Here is a 20,183-nt window from a genome sequence, read left to right on the forward strand (position 1 = left end):
GTTTTGTCCGATTGTTGTTTTACTGAAGCTCAAATCGATTACAATCATTATCATTCACACAACTCAGCTCCCCAAGTGATGATGTTGAGTTTGAAATTGTCAAACGTACGAACCATTAGCTTGTTTTTGGCTTGCTGGATATCGATCTCGGCAGCATTCTCAACCGGACATGGACCACGAATTCATCGGCAGGCGCTCATGCCTACGATCTTAGTTCACGGGGGAGCAGGAGACATCGATGAAGACATGGTAATCCGTAAATTCAATGGAACCAAGGCAGCCGTTCGTCAGGGCTATCAAGTGCTCATGGATGGCGGGTCAGTCATGGATGCCGTTATGGAAACCATTAAGGTGGGGAGGCTCAAAACTAATCCCAATAAAAGTTGCGTTGGTCTGAAAGATTGAGACTTATAGAAACAGTTTGTTGCGTTAAGGTTTTGGAAGACAATCCTGCTTTCAATGCTGGAAAAGGTGCGGCGTTGACCCAGCCTGGCCACATTGAGACGGATGCGTCTATAATGCGAGGTAGCGATTTGGCGGCTGGCTCAGTGGCCTCTGTCTCCGGGATTCGAAACCCAATTGTGGCTGCAAGAAAGGTTCTTGAACAAACCCCTCACGTTCAATTGGCCGGAGATTCTGCTTCCAACTGGGCCGTTGATCAAGGATGTGAAACGGAAGATGAGGTAAAAAGGCACTTTTGCAGCACGAATGCTTTCGTAAAATATGGAAATCATCCCTCTATAAACATATGCATCCGTGGAGGAACTGGTTTTGGATACTACTGGCAAATTGACTTACGGCCATGGTTTTTGAGCATGAAAGCTTCGAAGTAATCCTTGGAGCAGGGTACTTCAAGTGCTTCAAAAAACCTTTGCACATGAGTCCCCCAACAATTTCATCTGGTCATTATCGCTCATACACTCGGTCATAAAGGGTTGGGAAGTGTGGGAAGTACTAGAAAGAAATCTCCAACTTTATAGGTTGAAGACGGTGCATTAGATGGTTTGGAAAAATCATATCTGAAGGTTTATTTTGAAAGGGATTCACATTTAGTAATAGATTCCTTTTCAAATATCTGGAAGGGGCTCATTTTTGCCAATCATTGTTGCTGGATGAAAATCCAGCATTAACTTTCAAATCCGCCCTCTAATCATCACACCACGTGGACGATCGTCTCACCCACTTCCGGAAGCTCTTGTGAACCTTTTTTGTCTCACAATGTGGAGCGAGTGTGAAGATGGGTCCTCCCCAATATTATCAATCGAACGCCCATCTGCTGGTCTAAAATTGGAGCTTAAAAGAACTGGCGCGAATTTCCGAGTAAAAAACGGCATTTCGTTCCTCCATGCTGACACATGTTCTAGGAAAAACGATGACTGAGGAAACAAGTCCAAATTTTGAATGTTCATTCTACGTATCTAGGACTATTTCATCACACTACATCAATACGAATATTGGTTACAATGGCTAGCAGATCACAACATGACTAAATCCACCTCCGGTGAATACAAGACCATGAATCAAATCGAAACCATGGACAAATGGAAAAACCAAAAGAGCACGGTTGGAGCTGTGGCCATTGATGCCGATGGAAACATTGCCGCCGGAACAAGTACCGGTGGTTTGACTGGAAAACTGCCTGGTCGTGTTGGGGACACTCCCGGTGTAAGAAAAATTTGAAATGTCTTTGCTTGATGTGTTCCAAAATGTCGGCTTTAAATTCAGATTGGACATGGCGTGTTTGCCGATAACGATTCTGTTGGAGTCTCGGGAACGGGTGTGGGAGAATCCTTTATGAAAGTGGGTGTGGCGAGACGTGTGAGTTATTTGGTGGAGAAGACTGGCCTTTCCCCCAATGATGCCATCACAGAGACTTTGGATTATATGGCCCAACGGGTGGGTGGAGATGGTGGAGTGATTGCAATCGACGGAGCCGGTAATTTGGGCATCGGATGGAACAGCAACCAGATGTCATGGGCCTATGGTCGGAACGGGGAGCTTCATTATGGTGTGAACAGAGGGGAAGATTTCGTGGAAGATATCTAAAACCAGGACGGGCTCAATGTTAGTTCTGGCTCATCAAAGCGATCGATCGATGGCGCTCACTTATCCTTTGACCAATAAAAGAAGTGACCGCTAGCCTTAGCTCATCTTTGCTTAATGCATCCATAAAACTTGGGTGCAGGTACAATCGTTCAAGGATTAAATCCACGTCTCACATTCCTGTTAATCATACCTAGTTTGGTTTGAGCTTTTGAGGTCCGAGTACAGGAAGACAATAGCTTCCATCGAAATTGCATTTGTTCTAGGCCTCATCGTCTAGAAAGGATTGGATTGTAATGGAATGTGAAGAACTACAAATAGGCCTGACCTTTAGATTGTTGCATTTAGTCAACGTGTCACTTTGAATTTGAATCTGAACTTGCTTATTGAGTGGATGCGAACCCTCGCACGGCCAAGATTCCCAACCAGACAGCTGGTTTTCAAAAGTAAATGCTATTTTTCACAAGTGTCCGTATACCCAGTAAAAGCTGAAATGACCTTGTGTTTGGAATGGATTATTTCTTGATGTCAATATTGCCTGAGGTCACCAATCGAGGAGAACGATGCTAGTAGGACGACAGGGACGACGCATTCTCAGCAACAATAAGGGTGAAAAGAAGATGAGTCGTTCGGAGCGTCCGTGGAAAGATGGACGATCCGAGCTCTGAACAGACGAAGCAACGGAGCGAAGGGACGCTTGATGCGTACGAGTACCCACCGATACAATATAGTGGGCATCAGCTCCACAAGTCCTGTACTATTGGGGATTTCCTGCCATGAACCGAGTCGTACTTACGTACATTAGGTTGTAAAATGCCTCCATGACCAGTATTTCTAGTTGTGATGTCCCCCCAAGACCGCCCTGACGACGATTGTTGCACGGTCAAACATTCAGAACGTTTATCCATCGTCGACTCTTCTTCCACCTTGGGCTGAAAAAAAGATCTCACCTTGGATCGGTTTTCATGAGTGGACAGGAAAAGATAATGTAGAATTGCTCCTTTTTTCATTCAATTGTACTGGATCGGTCAAGGAGGAGAACTTGACCTGAGGGCCGCTCATCTTCATAGTCCACCGGATGAAGGTCAATCCTCTTTAACAACACTTAGGAATCAAATTTCACGTTGAAAGATTTGCATCAGAGAGTGATTTGATTACTAGATATCGCCTCGGTTGTCGGGCTAGCTCAGAAACTTAATCGTACTTCTGGACCCTGTCATGTTCTACGGGCTTCGAATTAATGATGTCTAGGGGGGCATATTTCTGGCAAATAGAAGAAGCCTTTTAAGTTCCAAAAACTGCAAATAAAGTAACTAAGATAACCAAAAATAAACTTATGAGAGATAACTAAAAGCTAATAAACCCAAAGCTTGCAAAACAATTGACAAAAAGACAAAAGTGGCAAATAATTTGGTAAATAAAACCCAAAAGCGAGAAATAAATCAGGCAATTTAAATGTTCAAGTCTCGAAACGCTTATGCATATTAGAAAAATAAACAAATTTGGTTGATCTTGTAATGTTCGTGGACCAGTTTTAAATTAGTGAAATGTAGTTCACTTGAATGCTATTTGCCTTGAATATCCCATTAACAAAATTGCATCATGCCAAAACATCTTTGAATATCAGGATGACATATGCTAAGTAGTGCAAAAGGTAAGGATTATGTGAATTGACTTATTTCTGTTTGATTCCATTTTTCTTCTTTTTTATTATGCCTTGAAGCAAAAACGAGCTTGACACTAGAAGTTTAGTGATCTGAAACTCAAAATAACTGATGAATCTGAACAACTTTCTCAAGTTTGCCTAATTTTTCTAAAATGTGACAAATAAATTAGAAAAAGTGGACTAGTAGCAAATCAACACGTTTTGTGGCCTAAAATCTTATTTGCCAATTGTTCACACCCTTAATGATGATATGAAGTTCTACATGTAATGAAAAATATTGATTGTCCAATGCCATAAGGATGATCATCGTTGGCCATGTTTTGTGATTGTGTAAGTTACTCGTATGCTTTATGGCATGTCCGTAATGTTGAAGACGTTTGTACTTGTTTGGTCAAAGGACAACGAACACTTTTGCAAAGTTGGAACACATTCTTGACTGGATGCCTCAAACCATGCGATAAACTGGATTACAGGACATGTGTTTAAGTTCTTCAGGCCAAATGGAAGAGGAAGATCTCCTTATCCCTGGACAATCTTTTTCCATTCTATTGATTGATGATCGATTATGGTCGATGGGCCAAATTGACTCGTCTTAAAGATGTGACCACATATTCTTTTCAATTTCATCAAGTTAAATAGGGAGATTTCAATCAAGTTCAATTTAAAACGAGAGTCATTCGCCTTTTACGGAATCGCTACTTATGTCTGGCTTAAGCATAAATGCAAGCTGCAGCAACGTATTGGGGGACACTGATTTAGCTCTGGCTAAAACAAGAAGAGACTGCGAACATTATTTGTGCACAAGTCACTTGATGACATGGTGTTTTACAAATGGCTTGAACTTCTATGCTCCTGTATTCGATGCCTAGACATAATAAATAACGTTGGCAAGTGAAGTTACTTAGTCCATGCAGCCGCAATATTATTGCAATCCAATCTTTTTGCATTTTTGGAAAGTGTTTCTGCCCCTCCAACGTATGGCGATCATGACTTGTCAGATTCGATGACTCTTTCGGTCTATCAATTACCCGTTTTGCATTGAATCGTGTTCTACAGCACATTTTTTTCCTCTCAAGCAGAATCTTAGAGTGATGTCAGCCTCTTTTTCTCAATTGTCATTGTTTGACATGCAAAATGCCTATATGTGAGATTTCGCTCATGCCAGATTCTCAAAAAAGCTTGCAAATTCTGGCACAAACCACTTTTGTTCGTGGTATCCCTCCGACAATGGCCTCTGAGTTGAGATGGTTGGTTTCACAACCGCTCATTTCTTCAGAACCGTTTTTTGTTACCTTCCTGAGAAGAATCAAGAGATCAAAGTTTCAAATACTTGCCATGAAGCTGTTACTTTTCTTTGGCAAAAACTAAATTGAAATGCTGATGAGCATCGAAGATAAAAAAAATGAATGGATTACATTCGAATTGATTCGCGGACTCGATTTTGCGTTAAAATGGCATCCAGAAAACATTGAAAGAAAGAAAGGTATACAAAATGAAAGTCCCAAAGCTATCTCATTTGTTCACCTGACTCTTTATTAAACGGCTCTATTGCAACAAGTTTATTCTCCGAAAGCTTTGTTTCTTGGAACACTTGTTCGTTTGAATGCTCGTCATCCATGACGTTACTCATTTGCGACATTTGATCTTGCCACCATAGATTCACACTCATATTTATTCTTAAATCTGTTCAAATATGAAAGCAGTGTTGAATGTATTTGGTTCACTTACGACAGCGGAGTTCGAACCCTCGACTCCGAAGGAGAGGAATCTTGCCTTTTCATGCTTCCTCTTGGACCGCTCGGCTACACCAGGTCGTTTTAGAATATCATCATTTCCATCCAGTTGAAAGCTTACTGTTTGGTCAAATTTGACTTCAGAACGCCATCCTTAAAGCATAACTTAAACTCATATTTCAAGGTACTTAGGATTTTTTTCTATTTCAGATTTAAATGGCATTTTGGATTGATTTTGGTAGGTTTAAACTCACTCATGTTCAGAATAAAGTATGGAAATTAATGGCGCTAGTTACGCTTGTTCATCTAAGGTAATGATTAAGTAAGGTAGTTGTAAACCAAACACATTCTTTGTTGAAATTTGATCCTTGGGAAGTAAATGCCTTATGGAGCTAAAAACAATGGCACAAAATGTATCATGGAATAAGTGTTTTGGGTTTGAAACGAATAAAATCAAGCGTCGCGACCTTCTGACAAAGTATCATCGGCAAATTTGAAAGTCTGAAACAATAGATTCATTTTGACCTGAAAATAGCAAGATTTTGTCAGTGAATCAATTTGGGTGCTTTTAACTCTTAATGTTGCACTTGCGATGACGTCGAAGTAATCTTCCAAAATTTCAAGCTCAAGCGGTCACTCCAGAGTTAAAAGAGAAAAGGTGTAACTATTTATTGTAAGAGTAGTGGGCAAAACTCTTCCTCATTTTATATGTGTCGGTAACATGCATTTGAATAATCATCAACGCCTTTTCCATGTTTGTCTATGGTATAGCGTTGGGTTCTTTGACCACCATTGCCATGATTTCGAAATTCACTGAGATTTATGTAAAGCAACCTCCTCTTTCACATTTCTTACGAAACTCAGATAAGGTTCTGCGGGCCCCAAGTGAACTCAACCCACGTCCATCTTCCATTCCGAGTCTCGAATGTCCTCATCCAAACCAACAAAACACATCTTCTGATCTCGAGCAGCTTGCGCATTTTCATGATATTTCCGAGCTAAGTTTGCTTCTCTAACAGTTATTCAGCGTCCAAATATCGTCCTGCCGTTTAGGTCCCTCAATGCTTGCTTGTAGCCGAGGTATTCTCCAGGACGTTTGACGCCAAATTTCCGTCAATTCATCCACGAAACGAACGAGCGGTAGAAAGGGGAGAACGAGCAACAGACCGGCGTTGCGTTACAATGACCCGGCCACGAAACAACCCTCGAGGATGGCTGAAGTGGCTGATGATTGAATGGTCCAAGCGCAAACTTCTGACTGAACGAACGCATTTTCACAGACTGACTGACGCAAACTCAAGCGTGGATAAGTGCACGAATCAGCGCACGGGTACCACGGACTTCGGTGTTGCGTTCATGGAACTGTGGTGGGTCTGCATTTAGGGACAGGAGGTATCTTACCACGAGCCCACGAACTCTCTTGATGAAGCCGGGTTGGGGTGTTCGGGCAACGAATCGTTCGTGCGGACCAAATTCCACGTATCTTCTCAGACACTGCGGATGAATCTGGTGCTACAGATGACGGCGATAATCTCGTATGTAATAGAGTAGAAGTGGTTGCTGTCGCTTCACTTTCTTGGGTCATGGATGGTTCTCGGGTGGTCTGGGCCGACAAAAACCTCGAACCGACCCCATCGTTCGCCACGAAGACGACGACGACGACAACGATAATGGTGATGAAGGGGGAATAGCGTAAGTGTTAGTTTGCTTGGCTCCTGGACGCCAAAATCGAAAGACGTATAAAAAGAAGCTACTCGTCTGAAGCAGGGTTGATTTGGGTTCATCCTTCGTCAGGAAATCCCGCAAGTGGTTCAATACTTGAGGACAAGGAGGTGACTTATTTACTTCTGTATTCGACTATCACAAGAAACAGGTGCATTTCATCGGTTTGGGATTTCCCCCCATTCTTTGAAGCTCGATATCCAGGTAAGAAAGCATTTCGGGTTTATCAAAATTCGTTTGCTCGTGGTAGTGAAAACGCCAATGCAAAAGTGGAACAGACCACCCACTTGCAAGTTTGCTAGAATTAATTTGAGTTGAATCATGTCAGCCAACAGCCCGATTTTGAACCCCCACAAAATGAGCGATCGACTTCTGAAGTTTTGAAGCAAAGAACTCCCTGGTGGTGAATTAATTCGAAGTTCGCTCAAAAATATATCTTCAAAGGCAGAATTTCTAATATGGCACAAGATTGATCAAGCTTCTTTAGATTACCCGAGGCGGCGGTTATTTTTGCAACAAAGTTAAGGATGGTTTTATCAAAAGAGATGAGTGCAATATCTCTCACAAAGGCAATTAATTACCCCTATTATCAAGAAAAAACTGTTTGAGGAAGTCAATTTTGTTCAATGCAATATATGACTTGAAAAAGATGAGAGGATTACTAAAGAAAAATATGTAATTGTTCCTTCGATCATCAGATTATTCATTTAAACTTCTTAAAGTTGACATTGTTTGCAAAATTTGCCTTAGTATCAATTTCTCAATTTGCAACTTACATTATCATGGAAACTTGCATTTGGCACCTTTTACGAAAGCATAAACACTGCAGAATGATTCCCAATTGCAGCCTTTGGAAACTACTTGATTCTGGAAGTGTCTAAACTCTATGTCATCTTATTTCAGGAATCTTTTCCATTGGACAATTACAATCATGAGATTTTTCATCGTTCTTGGTAAGTTTGATTAAATACTTTGATCAAAAGAGGTGTGCTTACATAGGTTTTTGCTTTTATTCTGCTATGTACTCGCAAGCCCAGTAAATCCAGAATGTAGCCACGACCAGCTTAAAAGAAACTTCTTTCTCATCTTTTTGGCGGTCAAAACGTCTCACGATTTTCTGGCAATATTTCTGAACATTGAGGAGGATGTGGCTAGGTTTTACAGCCTGATGATAGGTCCTTGTAGAGGCGTAGTAAGTGAACAACAACTTGTCTGAGATTTCAAGTTTTACTCACTTTGCCTATGGCTGTGACTGAGCAACCGAGGCAAGTAATGGTCATCTTGACTTGATCTCACCTCAAGGACAACCAATACACAAAAAAACAATCAGCTTTGATATCCATAAAGAATGTTCGTTCGATAGGAAATTGAGCGCAGCGATCGAGCTCGAACCTTGGTGGTGAGATCATTATTCAAGTGAAACCAGCCACGTTGTCTTTGTCCGTACCCAGAAGTACCCGGTGCGCTGACGGGGTGGGAAAAAATAAGCCACTAATGAAAGAGGGCATCTTCAAGCACCCCAATTCTAAATAGCGAGCACAGACCCGCTCATGTCACTCTCGGGTGTAAACGATTTATCACGGAGGAAAAACGTCTCAAGTACCTTGGAAAAGATCCCAGATGCTTTTTTGACTGACCTGAGCGGGTCCTTTTAAAGACGACCGTTTCGTCATTTTTCTTCAGAACTCGAGTTTGCCTTGAAATTGAGTCGGAGTTGGCAAAAGAACTTAAGTCGATGATTTTCCGATGTTCCCTGTCACTCTCAGATCCCGCCAGACACTCTCCTTAGTCCAACGCACCGATGATTCTCAATAAAGTAGGCATGCATGTGGATGGATGTAACGAGTAGGCATTCTCCAGGATGTCACAGAGTGTCCTAACTAGTACGTCTCACTCGTTTCAAATTCAGTTCAGGTGGGATCATTTCTCACTTCAAAGCTGTTTTGGTTGGGCTATTTCTCTCCTGTCCTGTGTCACATCCATCCTTCACTTGTCTCGCCACAGCTTGGTGAACGACGTGCATGTTCATACTTGTATGTAGAAGGTACATAAAGCAAATTCCTGAGTGAAGAATAACTGCCCACTTCTCCGTGTCAAGGTTAGTCCTAAAATTGGAATTAGAATATGATTCTCAGAAGCCATTGGGGGATTCAACTCTCTCCCTACCAACCTACATGGTGGCGTCACGACCTCATTCGCGGTGGAGATCGGGGTATAATCCTGGTTTGCATGTGACACAGAAGAAACATCACTGAGTGAACGAATGTTGGTTGCTCATAAATTGTTTGGTGACTAGGACCTTGACTCAAGCCGAAAGTGGTCTTGGTCAATTGGTCATCAGCTTGATACCGCCTAGATATGTAAATGTGGAGATAATGCGTCAAACTTGGCAAACTGCTCTTTGAAAGACTTCAAGGATCATCATTAGAGGTGAAGATGCAATGTTGGTTGATTCTAGCTTGGATGTGTGTGACCCAGGGCCGATTGCATCTCAAGTTCTTTGCCTTGAAAATCTCGTTGCACATTGTATTGGCACTTGAGAGTTTCTTTCAAAATATGCAAATTTCAAACGAGTGGATTTGGCAAAGATCGATCCCAGACAAAGGACGATGATTCCATTACCAAAGGGTCACATCACACCACATAAGATGTAGGCCGCATTCAGTCTCATTCCGTGACTCCTAAGTAAACGGGAGTTTAGCTTGAAATGCAATGTAATTCATCCAACAGCCCAAGCCTGCCGTCAATGACTGATTTGCAACAATGCCAAACCAAGCAACAACCAATCGGGGTCTTAATTCCCAAGCTTTTGAGAGCTTTGACCTTCAATTTCAACCCAAGCGTGCTTGAGACCCATGACCCTAGAAGAGCTAGAACTCGTCCTCAACGGCGGTGGCGAATGCATCGTTGTCAGGGGGTACTTCAACCAACGTTACAGCAAATGAAGAAGCGTCAGTTTTGAAATTTCCTCGCAAGAACGAAATACAGTATGAGATCCAGGAGCAACTTCAGCTTCAGAGCGACGAGGAAAAGTGACCGACCATTCTCGTTATTCGAATGGTGCCCTGAATGGAGCTTCACTGACCAAAGAAAGAGCAGGAAGAAGAAAATGAAGATGGGGATGATGATGATAAGGACGGTCTACAGATGAGGGTTAACAGGACAAATATGGTCAAAATGAGTTAGAATGAAGGTGGAAGCGCAATCAGAATAAGTGTTTTCCACCTCTGAGTTGCCAAGCAAAGCAAGCACGGAGGACATTTAAGACGACGAGCTCAAAATCCTTGATCGGTACGAGTGAGTACGCTATGGGTTTCAGAAACGATTTTGCCTAACGCTCTACCAACTCTAACGAACGAGTTAGAAGTTCTTTTTCCGAGTTCATGAAAGGTATCAGATGATCTCGTATTAGATCCACTCGACTTGGTTCAATGGTTCAGTAGGGATCTTCAAGCAATTTGCATCGAGTCGAATGACGATCCATAAGGAGAAGCAAGCGATATTGGTGGGCACACATTGTGGTGGCGGTCAATGGAATATCATTATATTTGGTAGGCGAAAATCCTACTGAAGATTGTCGAATCAACTCATTCCTTTGAATAAAACCTCCAACTCATGTCACTCCAGGAGGTCAGATATGTGGGTGGACAACTCGGAATGAATTGCGAATGAATTTCAAGGTGACGAAGACATCTTTTGTTACACTTGGGATTGACTCATTGCCTTCTGACACAATAGATAGAGAAACCCCCTTGCAGTGGTGAAATCAACTCAGGCATATGAGTATACATCTTAAAAACTTCAATTTGAATTTGGAATCACTGGTTTTATTGGGATGTCCATTTTTTTCAACCCAAGTTAAGGGAATACTTAAAGATACATTCAACATGAATGAATTCCGGATGGAAGAACGTTGTCAATGTCGTGAATTCCCACCGGGTTTGGCTCCGATTCGAGCTTTTCCTTGTTGGTGGTAATCCCGCTGAGAATGGAATACCATCCTCAAGATCCATAAAGTCAATGATATCCTCCTGCTCAAAGGTCAAGCGTGTTGCTCAAAAGTGTATTCCGTCAATTCATTTCCCGCTGTTTAGAGGCACGGACTTGCAAACCCATTGACTCGACTTTGCTCATTGGTGGATAGCAGTGTTATCTACTTGATGAAAATTTACGATTTTTAACCAATGAGTACCGTAGCATTTTTTGGCTTGTCAAAGGTCAAAAAGGTTCTCAGAATGGAAGCTTTGACTAGTTCATTTGAAACTTCAACCTTTTTCAGCTTCACCTTTCGTCCCCGCTTGTCAAGTTTTCGTTTATAAGCTAACTTTTGTACCATACAAGACACCTCGTCAGAATATGCAGTAAGCAGTGAAAAAATGCTCAATTCTCCTTGATTTTGAAAAAGTACGCTTGCGCCTCTTGAATGCTTAAGACTACCTATTTCAAGATGAGCACTTAAAATCATACAAGTTGTATCTACTTAATTTCTCATTTGGCCTTGGTGTTCGTTGAATGGTGACCGATGGTGGTTCCCCCAGATCCTACTGACAACAAGGAGAGGGAAGCGTCCATTGTAATTACCCATAACATACTCTACACTAGTTTTTGTCCGTCTACCTCCATGTCAAACTCGTCTCTAGCGAATTGACTTTGTCGGCGATTAGTGTCATGTCGGATATCGAGAGGGAGAGAGAGCGAGAAGTTACAGGTACACTCGGTACACCATTCCTGGATGGATTGAAGTAGATCCCCAGAATGCCGAATCGAGGTATCAAACTTCACACATGTATTAGCACACATACTCACAAAGACTCCCGTTGAGAATAGAAATGGACCGATGCGTGATAGACAGCTCGACCACGAAGATCGTGGCACGTTTGTTGGGTAGATGTGGTGGTGAGGGACGGTTGGTTAGTCCTCGACAGGTGGAAATGGATCTTTCAGATTGGGGAATGGAGAATGTAGGAAGAAGATCTTCCTGGTCACACACATCAAATCATATTTCGGTATGTACATGTAAACATGTACACAATAGCAATTGCTTGACAACCAGGACAACAACAGTCAGAAGATACCTTTTGTGACAGAGGAAACAAGGAAAGTATAAGAGGTTAAAAAGATAACTCAGCACCGAGAGTCGCCATCTCAAGGTTGATTCGAATATTCAAACTTGAATCAAGAACGTCCTCTTAGAGAAGGATAGTAGGTAGAGTTTAAATGAAGCCGACAGTTTCTCCTTGAACCTTGATAGGTATCAATGGTGTTCTATGGAATTTTATCCAGCCGATCATCTCGATGTAGAGTGGTAAACAGTGAGCCAATGGCAGAATGACGATGGGAGTCGCCAAAATCTCATTGGAATGTTCATTTCAAGTATTGAGTGTACCTCTCTACTTTGGATGAGCATTGTCAAAGTCCTTTTGATTGGAAGGCCGCCCAAAGGCGGTGTTTAAAAGATGTCATAAATCTTCAAACAACTTTTCTCGAGGGCTTGTAACTAAAATTAAAGCCCACTAAGTTCTAGACCAAGCTCTCGCAATGAGTTGGGAAAAGAAGTACCATGATAACAAAAGTAAACAGTCATTTCGTCTCTCACTTTCATTGTCTTTCCTTGTTCAAAGAAACCTGTCTGACCATTCTTTCGAACAACCTTTAATGCCATCCCAAATTCAAGCATCATCACGGATTCAATTCATCTTGAAACGTCTGCTTTGCGTATACAATGCAGTTCATATCAAGAAAGTGGTTGACCCTGATGAAGGCAACACCACCGCATTCCTTTGACCCATTTCGATTGCCTTATTCACATGAGACTGGTTTGACCCCATCTGCCCCGCTCTTCCTCTATCACAACCCCAACATCAAATTGACGCTGCTTCTTCCTCTACCATTCCATTGTGCTAAGCCACAATGAACTGTGTACTGGCCCATCTATTTTGGTCATGGTTAAACCATGACGATTGCGTCGCGGTGAAGAAGATGAGCGAGGGTTTATGAACCCGAAATGCCATGTGCTAAGGAGTCAAGAGTCGGGGGGGGCGCTGTGTTGAAGAAGCCAGTCAGTGCTTGATATCAAGAGGAGCCTTATGCATTTTTGTGAAAGGACTTGACTGGATGTATGGACTGAAAACATGACAATTGAATTGGATGCTTAGAGAAGCAATATTATCTTTCAAATAAACTGAAATGACGTGAATGAAATGAGATCGTCAATTAAAAACAATTTGCTTGTCGGGCTAGTGCCTTTTGGTTCGAAGGACCATGCGGTACCCAGTAAAAAACTAGAGCAACGAAAGTTGGTTCTAGTTGAAAGAAGGTGTCTTTGTCAAGAGCTCCTTGTTCTTCGTGGATTGTTAAGAATAGTTGTACTAATTGAGTGTACACGGCCCAAAATCCCTAATCATGTCATTTTGATTTTCCGGCGAGACATAACCAAACATTGACATTAGCTCCATGCAATGAAACATGAGCTCAAATCGAAAAGAAAATTCAACCTTAGTCACCTATATTCATGACGGTTATCATTAATACATCAATGATCTAATGGTTTACTGTTTTTACTGTCTTTTAGGTGCCTTGGCTTTGGCTGGAGCTTCGGTATGTTGACGAATTTGATTGCTCCAGGGTGCTAGTTGGTATTATAATTAGTTTATTTTTTGTTCCAGGCTCAGAGGAACAACAATGTAGAGAGTTTGTCAACTTATGGTGTACCGGAAAATCCGGTCATTTCTGAACCCCCACAAGACGTACCGGAACCCCCTCGTCCACCTCGCACAACTACCCGTGCTCCGATTGAACAAGCTGATGACAGTTTGGCTGAAGGCCAGGAGCAAGGTCACCACCATCATGACTCGGACGACCCTTTGGCTTGGCTTCGAGACTCTGTGCCAGGTTTGTCTAATTTGAATGTTCGTCTAGTTGAATTGATATTAATCCAAAATCGATCCATCTAATCAATTTAGGGGAGCCGGAGGTAGATTATCCCATTTTCAATGTTGCACCCGAGACTTCATTCGAATGTGCTGATCGTCCGGTTGGAATATATGCCGATGTTGAGGCTCGTTGTCAGGTCTGGCATCAGTGCTTTGGGGAAAACAAGTGGAGCTTTTTGTGCCCCAATGGCACCATTTTCAACCAAGAGATTTTCACTTGCGTTTGGTGGTTCAATTTTGATTGCCAAACGGCGCCGGACTTTTATGGCGGAAATGAGAAGCTCTACTCTGAAGACTCGCTTTCAAGTGGGCAACAATCTCCAAGAAAACCAATTGCTGTCAAACCTGCCCAACCAACTCTACCCGTTCAACCCATTCCCGTCCCGCAGCCCGCCATCCGTCGTCCCCAACCAGTCCAACCCGCTCCTGCACCAATCCGACCCGCACCTGCACCAGTCCGAACCGCTCCTGCACCAGTCCGACCCGCACCTGCACCTGTCCGACCCGCACCAGTCCGAACTGCACCTCAATCCACTCCCCGACCCGTAACTCAAACCACTCCCCGACCCGTAACTCAAACCACTCCCCGACCCGTAACTCAAACCACTCCCCGACCCGAAACTCAAACACCAGTCCAACCCGTAACTCGACCCACTCCCCGACCCGAACCAGTTGCACCAGTTCAACCTGCCACTCCTCGTCCTTCTCCTCCAGCAAATAATCGCCGACCCCGCCCTCAACCTACTCCCCGAGCTAAGCCTGTAGATCCGGTCGTTGTACCCGAGCCAGTTCAGGCATCATATAGACCAAAAACCACTTCCCGTCCCGCTCCTCGAACCACCACCCGCTTCACGCCCCCTAAATCTCAACCAACATCTCGACCAGTTCAACCCTCCCCTCAGCCAGAAATTGTGCCAACCAGACGAGTGCCTCAAACACCCAGACCAGCCAGACCAGCCCGTCCCAGTCGACCTGCTCCTGAGACTAAAACCCCTGCTCCACAACAAGTAGGTGACAATGGTTACGAATACCCGGTTCCTGAGGAGCCTTTACAATTGCCTACCCGACGACCTATCACTACGCCCGCACCTACCACAACCACCACTGAAGCGATAGAGGCTCCTCTTCCGTTGTATCAAGCACCCATTGGAGGCCGAACCTCAATCACTCTTCCAGCTGATAACCTCCCATTGAGAAATGGCAAGGCTGTCCAAGCTCGTCGTGGCCGCAGCAAAAAGCTTCGTCGCCGTCGTCGCCCTGGACAGAGACGGCTGAGGAAGGTAATCTTGGCTAATGATTCAGAGATCTTGAAACTCTCTGCTTTTGCCAACGAGGGCCCCCTCTAAAGAGATTCCTGGTCAACCGATCCACTTGGTCCGCAGGGCCTTCTACAATCCAAAATTAGGAGGTTTGTGACGGCCTGATTTTCAATTTTCATTACAACCCTGTGATGCAAGCACTTGCCCTAGTGCCAGGGACGCTCTGTCCTTTAAGCGGAAGTCACTTCTCGAAGCCAAGAATATGCAGTTATATTTATCAAATGATGATTACGACGACGACGACATCCCCAACAACAGAAAAAAACATTTTTATCTTCAATACTTTTCATTTTTTGTAATCTGAGTGTCTCCTTTTACCTTATTCCCTTGTTATTGTCAAGTGGCTCTTTGATTGATTTAGTTAGTGGTTTAAAATATGAGTGACTGAATGTACATGAACGACATTAAAAAAGTACAAAACATTAGTTTACAGTCTCTTCTTTTATTTACAATCTTGATCATAGTCTTGCAACTCCGTGTTGAGCATACGCCTGTAGAATCCAGCCGAAAAGGTGCCTTTTCCCATACGATTACTCTTGGTCATCAATAATTTTTTGCCTTGCCGAACTCCAAGGCATTTTATGATTTCAAGCCCGATGTCGTCCCACGAGATTGGCATTGCCTCATTGCTCAACTTGAAGTCAATAACCCTTGAGCAATTGTGGTAACAACTGGTTAGTCCCAAATAGGTCAGGAGCTTAACATCTTCTTGCGTAAATAAGAATTCCAGTTCGTTCCACCTTTGTTCCATGGACATATTCGATAGAGTCTTTATGTATCCGGTCTTGAATTTGGCCTTTTTGCAAAACGCCAATTTTTCATTCAAATCCAACTCCAGTTCCAGAAGGGCATGTCCCAATGAAGACAAATTACTAGAATGGCAGTGCTTCTGGAACAGTTCCTTCAGAAGGTTCAAATACTTGTCTCGTTGTTGATATTGAGCAAAGAATTGTCGGATCGCGTCAGTTTCTTCCATTTCCTCAATTTTGTCCGATATGATTCCAACAAAGAGAGTGGACAGTTCATGATCTTTTTCCGTATCGGTTAGAAATCCATACAAATAGATTAGATCATAAAATTTCAAAAGGGCCACTGGGCCATTGGAATAAACCAGCCCAAACAAATGAATGCTCACTTGTCCAGTGAGCGATAAATATTGTAGCAGTTTCAATCGCTTCTCACTTGAGGGTCCTTTGGGGATCATGAGCTCGTCTTGGACCAGAGCAAATACTTCCTCACTCCGTTTGCTCAAATGGATCTGGCTGAACCTTTTCCGCATTTCATCAAGATTATAAGCAACCACGAAATTCCAAGCTTCTTCATCTTTCGGAGGCAAAACGTCTAACAATCTTGACATAGAAATGCATGGAGCAAAATCCTCAAGACACGACATGAAATGAGTAAATTCATTTTTAGCCATGAACTCGATCACCTCTTGGACGTGTTCTTCGGGTACATGCTTCCAATCCCGAGAATAATTTCCGTTTAAGTTCGAGGCAATGTCAGAGATTTCTCGATAAATTTGTCGCATTTCCTCGGATCTAGCAATGAAGTCAGAATCCAAATTAAGAGTTTCTTCGTCATAAGAAAGGAGAAATTCCGCCAGTTCTTGCATCTGAGTGCCTAGTCGCTTAACTTTCAACCTATCGTCATTGTCAAATGAGCTTCGTACCATCTCGTGGTCGATGATTGGAAATCGCTTCAAGGTGTTTTCCAACCAAGGCCCATTGAGGTGAAGGCGCAACTTGCTCTCGGCCAAGGTGCGAGTATTGGCTGCTGCTTCGTTGAATAAATCAAGATAACCTAATTCTGGAAGGTCAACATTTTGACCAACACTCTTGGAAATGTTGTCATCCGAGATGCTGATTTGTCTTGACGCTCTCAGCGATCCCTGGAGAAATTTGGAGGCTCGTGGATGAAGTACTTGTCGTGGGGGATCCCTCTGACTTGATTCTTCTCTAGTATCTGGAACATCATTATCACTGGCGATTGCACTAACGTCACTGATGGTAATTGGAGATGGGTCCACTTCAAATTCCGTTTGAAAGTCGAAGCAGCTGAGTCTACCACGGGACAAAATCCACAATTGTTCGCCATGCACTTGGACATCGGTCAACTTATCCTTGTGTAAAATCCACTCAATTTCGTTCGGAATGTCAAGGTTGATCAGGTAAATGTTGTGAATGCTGTACGTTAAGATTAGTCGTCCATGAATAGGAATGATTTTTCCAAACGCATGGATCGTCTGCGTGGAGCTTGCCACATCAGGACAATCACTCTCGATGGTCTTGAAGGGCTCAGTGGCTGTCAGGCATGGTTTGAACTGGAGAGTTTTTTCAACGAAACCCTCATATGAAGCTATCCAAAGTCGGGATCCTGGACGAGAACATATTATTGAACAGTGCGCAAACCCCGCGCCGTAACGACCCTGTCTGGACTTGGATCCCACTTCGCGGAATGACTTATTTTGAGAATTACAAACGATTGAACGAGTCTCCGTGGATACCAAAGTCAAGCTTCCAAGAGTGGATATTTGGACAACTTTGGAATCAAGCTCCAGAATTCTTTTCGAGTTAATAGAATCCTTCTTCTGAAATGACCAAGATGGGTTTTTAAAAGGTTGCGTGATGTCGAAGGTACCTCTGGACTCGTACCTCTGCTTACCTTGATATCAAAAATGGTAACGGTTCCTTGGGAGGTTCCTACAAATAAATCAGTTTCTTTGCTATGAAATTGGGTTATTCTAGCCCCTTGAAGGACATCTGTGTATACGATATCATCGTCCTCTCCTTTTGGGAACAAAAATCCCATGTTCCCATCTAGGGAGCAAAAACAGATGACTGGAGTTTGTTGCTCACATTGTCCCACAGTGACTAAGAATGGCATGGTCGGCTGAAATATGGTTATAAAAAACTCTTTGTGAGGCTTAAATGCTTTTAGACTATAGATGCTTACCAATTTCATCGAGAACAATGACCCTTGAATGGTTCCATAGATTATCCTCGAATCCACCGTTCCAACCACTACAAAAGGAAGTCGAGCAGCAAAGCATTGAACCTAAATCACATCACCGTAGTCAAATTTACTGGTCTAATGAATCAGTTTCTTAAACTTACCTTTATTGATTTAAATCTTTCGGTTATTTGTTGACAAATATTCAGCTCCATCCTTACTTAATGCCTCCCGAACTTTGTTTTGGGATGGCTCATCATCACATATCTTTGTTTGTAGCGTTGGAGTGTGGTTTCTTATCTCTGATGATGTGAATGGAATCTGCACGGTTCATTCCCACCGATATACAACATTGATAACAATTTGTAAGTTCAAAATTAATGGCCATAATAAAAGCAAAATTTGACTTTCACAAGGACATTGGACAACAAAGCGCCTTCACAAAAGCAAATGGGCAACCGTGATAGGGCTTCAAAACATTTTTAAGTACCAAATCTGAATTGTTTTTGCATTAATCAAAGATCAAACTGTTTTTACAACATTTCCTGAAAAAAGACGGAATTTTAAGATCAATGTTTTCGTTGTAACTCGGCAAAAGTGGAACACTTACAATAATGGAAAAAAATTATTAAATATTTACGAAAAAACTCTGTCGAGCTAACAATAATATGACGTATAAGCGTACTTGGCAAAAGTTTGCAATTTAACTTTGTCTAATTTGTCATTTTTCATGGCAAGCAAGTCATCTTCGAGCTAAAAAGGAAAAAAACCCAGGACCATTAAACCCCATATAACTCAATAATAGTTAAATAGATCATTATCTTAGCTTGCAAGCAAATCCTAAAAAAGCGTGCTCCTAAGTACCACCAAAGATTTTGCAAGAAATTGAAGTTCATGAAATATATTGGGCATGAATGGTTTTGTTATAAGCCAGAATTCAATAAAGAGTTAAAAATCAAAGCTGTTTCGTATGATTTTGAGGGCCAGAAAAATGCCATGATGTTGGGTATTTCAGCCAAACCATAATAAATGATTCAAACCGCTGCGTTTGAGCATTGGACCATATTTATCGTTTGATTGTGAGTTCACTGGAGCATAGCTATGATCTAATAAAAATTTTGAGGTTACCTTGAGTAGTCTCAATATTTATGAGAATTTGGCGAGAATGCAAAAAAAGAAAAAGAAATGTTGCAAATATTCTAATTTCAGAACACTTCCAATCATATCTTCTAAGTGCTTTCTGAATAATTAGCTTGTATTATGCACTTCATAAAAGACTGGGAGTTAGATATTATCGAAATATTTAGTCACGACATAGTGAGTTCCAAACATATGCTTTAGGAAATGAGATTGCCGTTTGTGGCAAAGAAACAGCTGGATTATAATGTAAAAGGCATGCCATAGTAGACATCTACTTAGCCACCTATATCAGTTTAAATCTATTGTGATTCTTCAATGGTATTTGTTATCCTCGTACTTTGCTCTTCGCCTCATTTCAATTACGACTCAGGTTGCTGAAGTATAGTAGGCGCATCTAGGTAGGCAAAATGCTATAAAACTACCAAGAATTGCCTAAAATGTTCATTTCTTAAAGTGGAGTGTCAAGAAAGACATTCGTTTAAAAGTATCAAAATGTGTGATTGGGGTCTCCAATCGAAAGGCAGAAATATGATATTTCCATTTCGACTAATCTGGAAACGGGGATGCACTAAATCGGTTGCGTCAGTCATCCGAGGCGACGTGTTCCTTTAAGATTGGCAGGACGGACTTTCAAGAGCTGGGTGTCCGCTTGCTATTTGTCCGCCGATCTCTTTCT

The 20,183-nt window shown here is 42.3% G+C and overlaps 3 protein-coding genes and 1 long non-coding RNA gene across 6 annotated transcripts; 2 read left to right on the forward strand and 2 right to left on the reverse strand.

Moving 5' to 3' along the window:
* Nucleotides 1-29: 29 nt before the first annotated feature.
* On the forward strand, nt 30-2,139 carry LOC131884881 (isoaspartyl peptidase/L-asparaginase-like). The gene is made up of 4 exons (XM_059232777.1): nt 30-351; nt 435-683; nt 1,423-1,665; nt 1,726-2,139. The coding sequence occupies exons 1-4, from the start codon at nt 79-81 to the stop codon at nt 2,044-2,046; spliced, it is 1,086 nt and encodes a 361-aa protein (XP_059088760.1). The 5' UTR covers nt 30-78; the 3' UTR covers nt 2,047-2,139.
* Nucleotides 1,392-3,519, reverse strand: LOC131884882 (uncharacterized). Its single transcript, XR_009373759.1, has 2 exons — nt 2,522-3,519; nt 1,392-2,042 (listed from the first exon to the last, which is right to left on the reverse strand). It is a non-coding gene; the product is annotated as an uncharacterized LOC131884882 (long non-coding RNA).
* A 3,136-nt stretch (nt 3,520-6,655) lies between these two features.
* On the forward strand, nt 6,656-15,840 carry LOC131885492 (uncharacterized). 2 transcript variants are annotated; one of them, XM_059233554.1, is made up of 6 exons: nt 6,656-7,134; nt 7,210-7,368; nt 8,068-8,117; nt 13,736-13,761; nt 13,830-14,055; nt 14,127-15,840. In XM_059233554.1, exons 3-6 carry the CDS (start codon nt 8,096-8,098, stop codon nt 15,440-15,442), a joined length of 1,590 nt encoding a protein of 529 aa, XP_059089537.1. In that variant the 5' UTR covers nt 6,656-7,134; nt 7,210-7,368; nt 8,068-8,095; the 3' UTR covers nt 15,443-15,840. The 2 variants fall into 2 exon arrangements, with proteins under 2 accessions (XP_059089537.1, XP_059089536.1); XM_059233553.1 differs by lacking the exons at nt 6,656-7,134; nt 7,210-7,368; nt 8,068-8,117 and having other exon boundaries at nt 13,235-13,761.
* On the reverse strand, nt 15,735-18,677 carry LOC131885490 (BLOC-2 complex member HPS5 homolog). 2 transcript variants are annotated; one of them, XM_059233552.1, is made up of 5 exons: nt 18,532-18,677; nt 18,371-18,472; nt 18,080-18,307; nt 17,088-18,005; nt 16,832-16,956 (listed from the first exon to the last, which is right to left on the reverse strand). In XM_059233552.1, the coding sequence occupies exons 1-5, from the start codon at nt 18,580-18,582 to the stop codon at nt 16,918-16,920; spliced, it is 1,338 nt and encodes a 445-aa protein (XP_059089535.1). In that variant the 5' UTR covers nt 18,583-18,677; the 3' UTR covers nt 16,832-16,917. The 2 variants fall into 2 exon arrangements, with proteins under 2 accessions (XP_059089534.1, XP_059089535.1); XM_059233551.1 differs by having other exon boundaries at nt 15,735-18,005.
* Between the last annotated feature and the right edge of the window lie 1,506 nt (nt 18,678-20,183).

Source organism: Tigriopus californicus, chromosome 8 (assembly GCF_007210705.1).
Source record: "Tigriopus californicus strain San Diego chromosome 8, Tcal_SD_v2.1, whole genome shotgun sequence".
Taxonomy (NCBI): Eukaryota; Metazoa; Arthropoda; class Copepoda; order Harpacticoida; family Harpacticidae; genus Tigriopus; species Tigriopus californicus.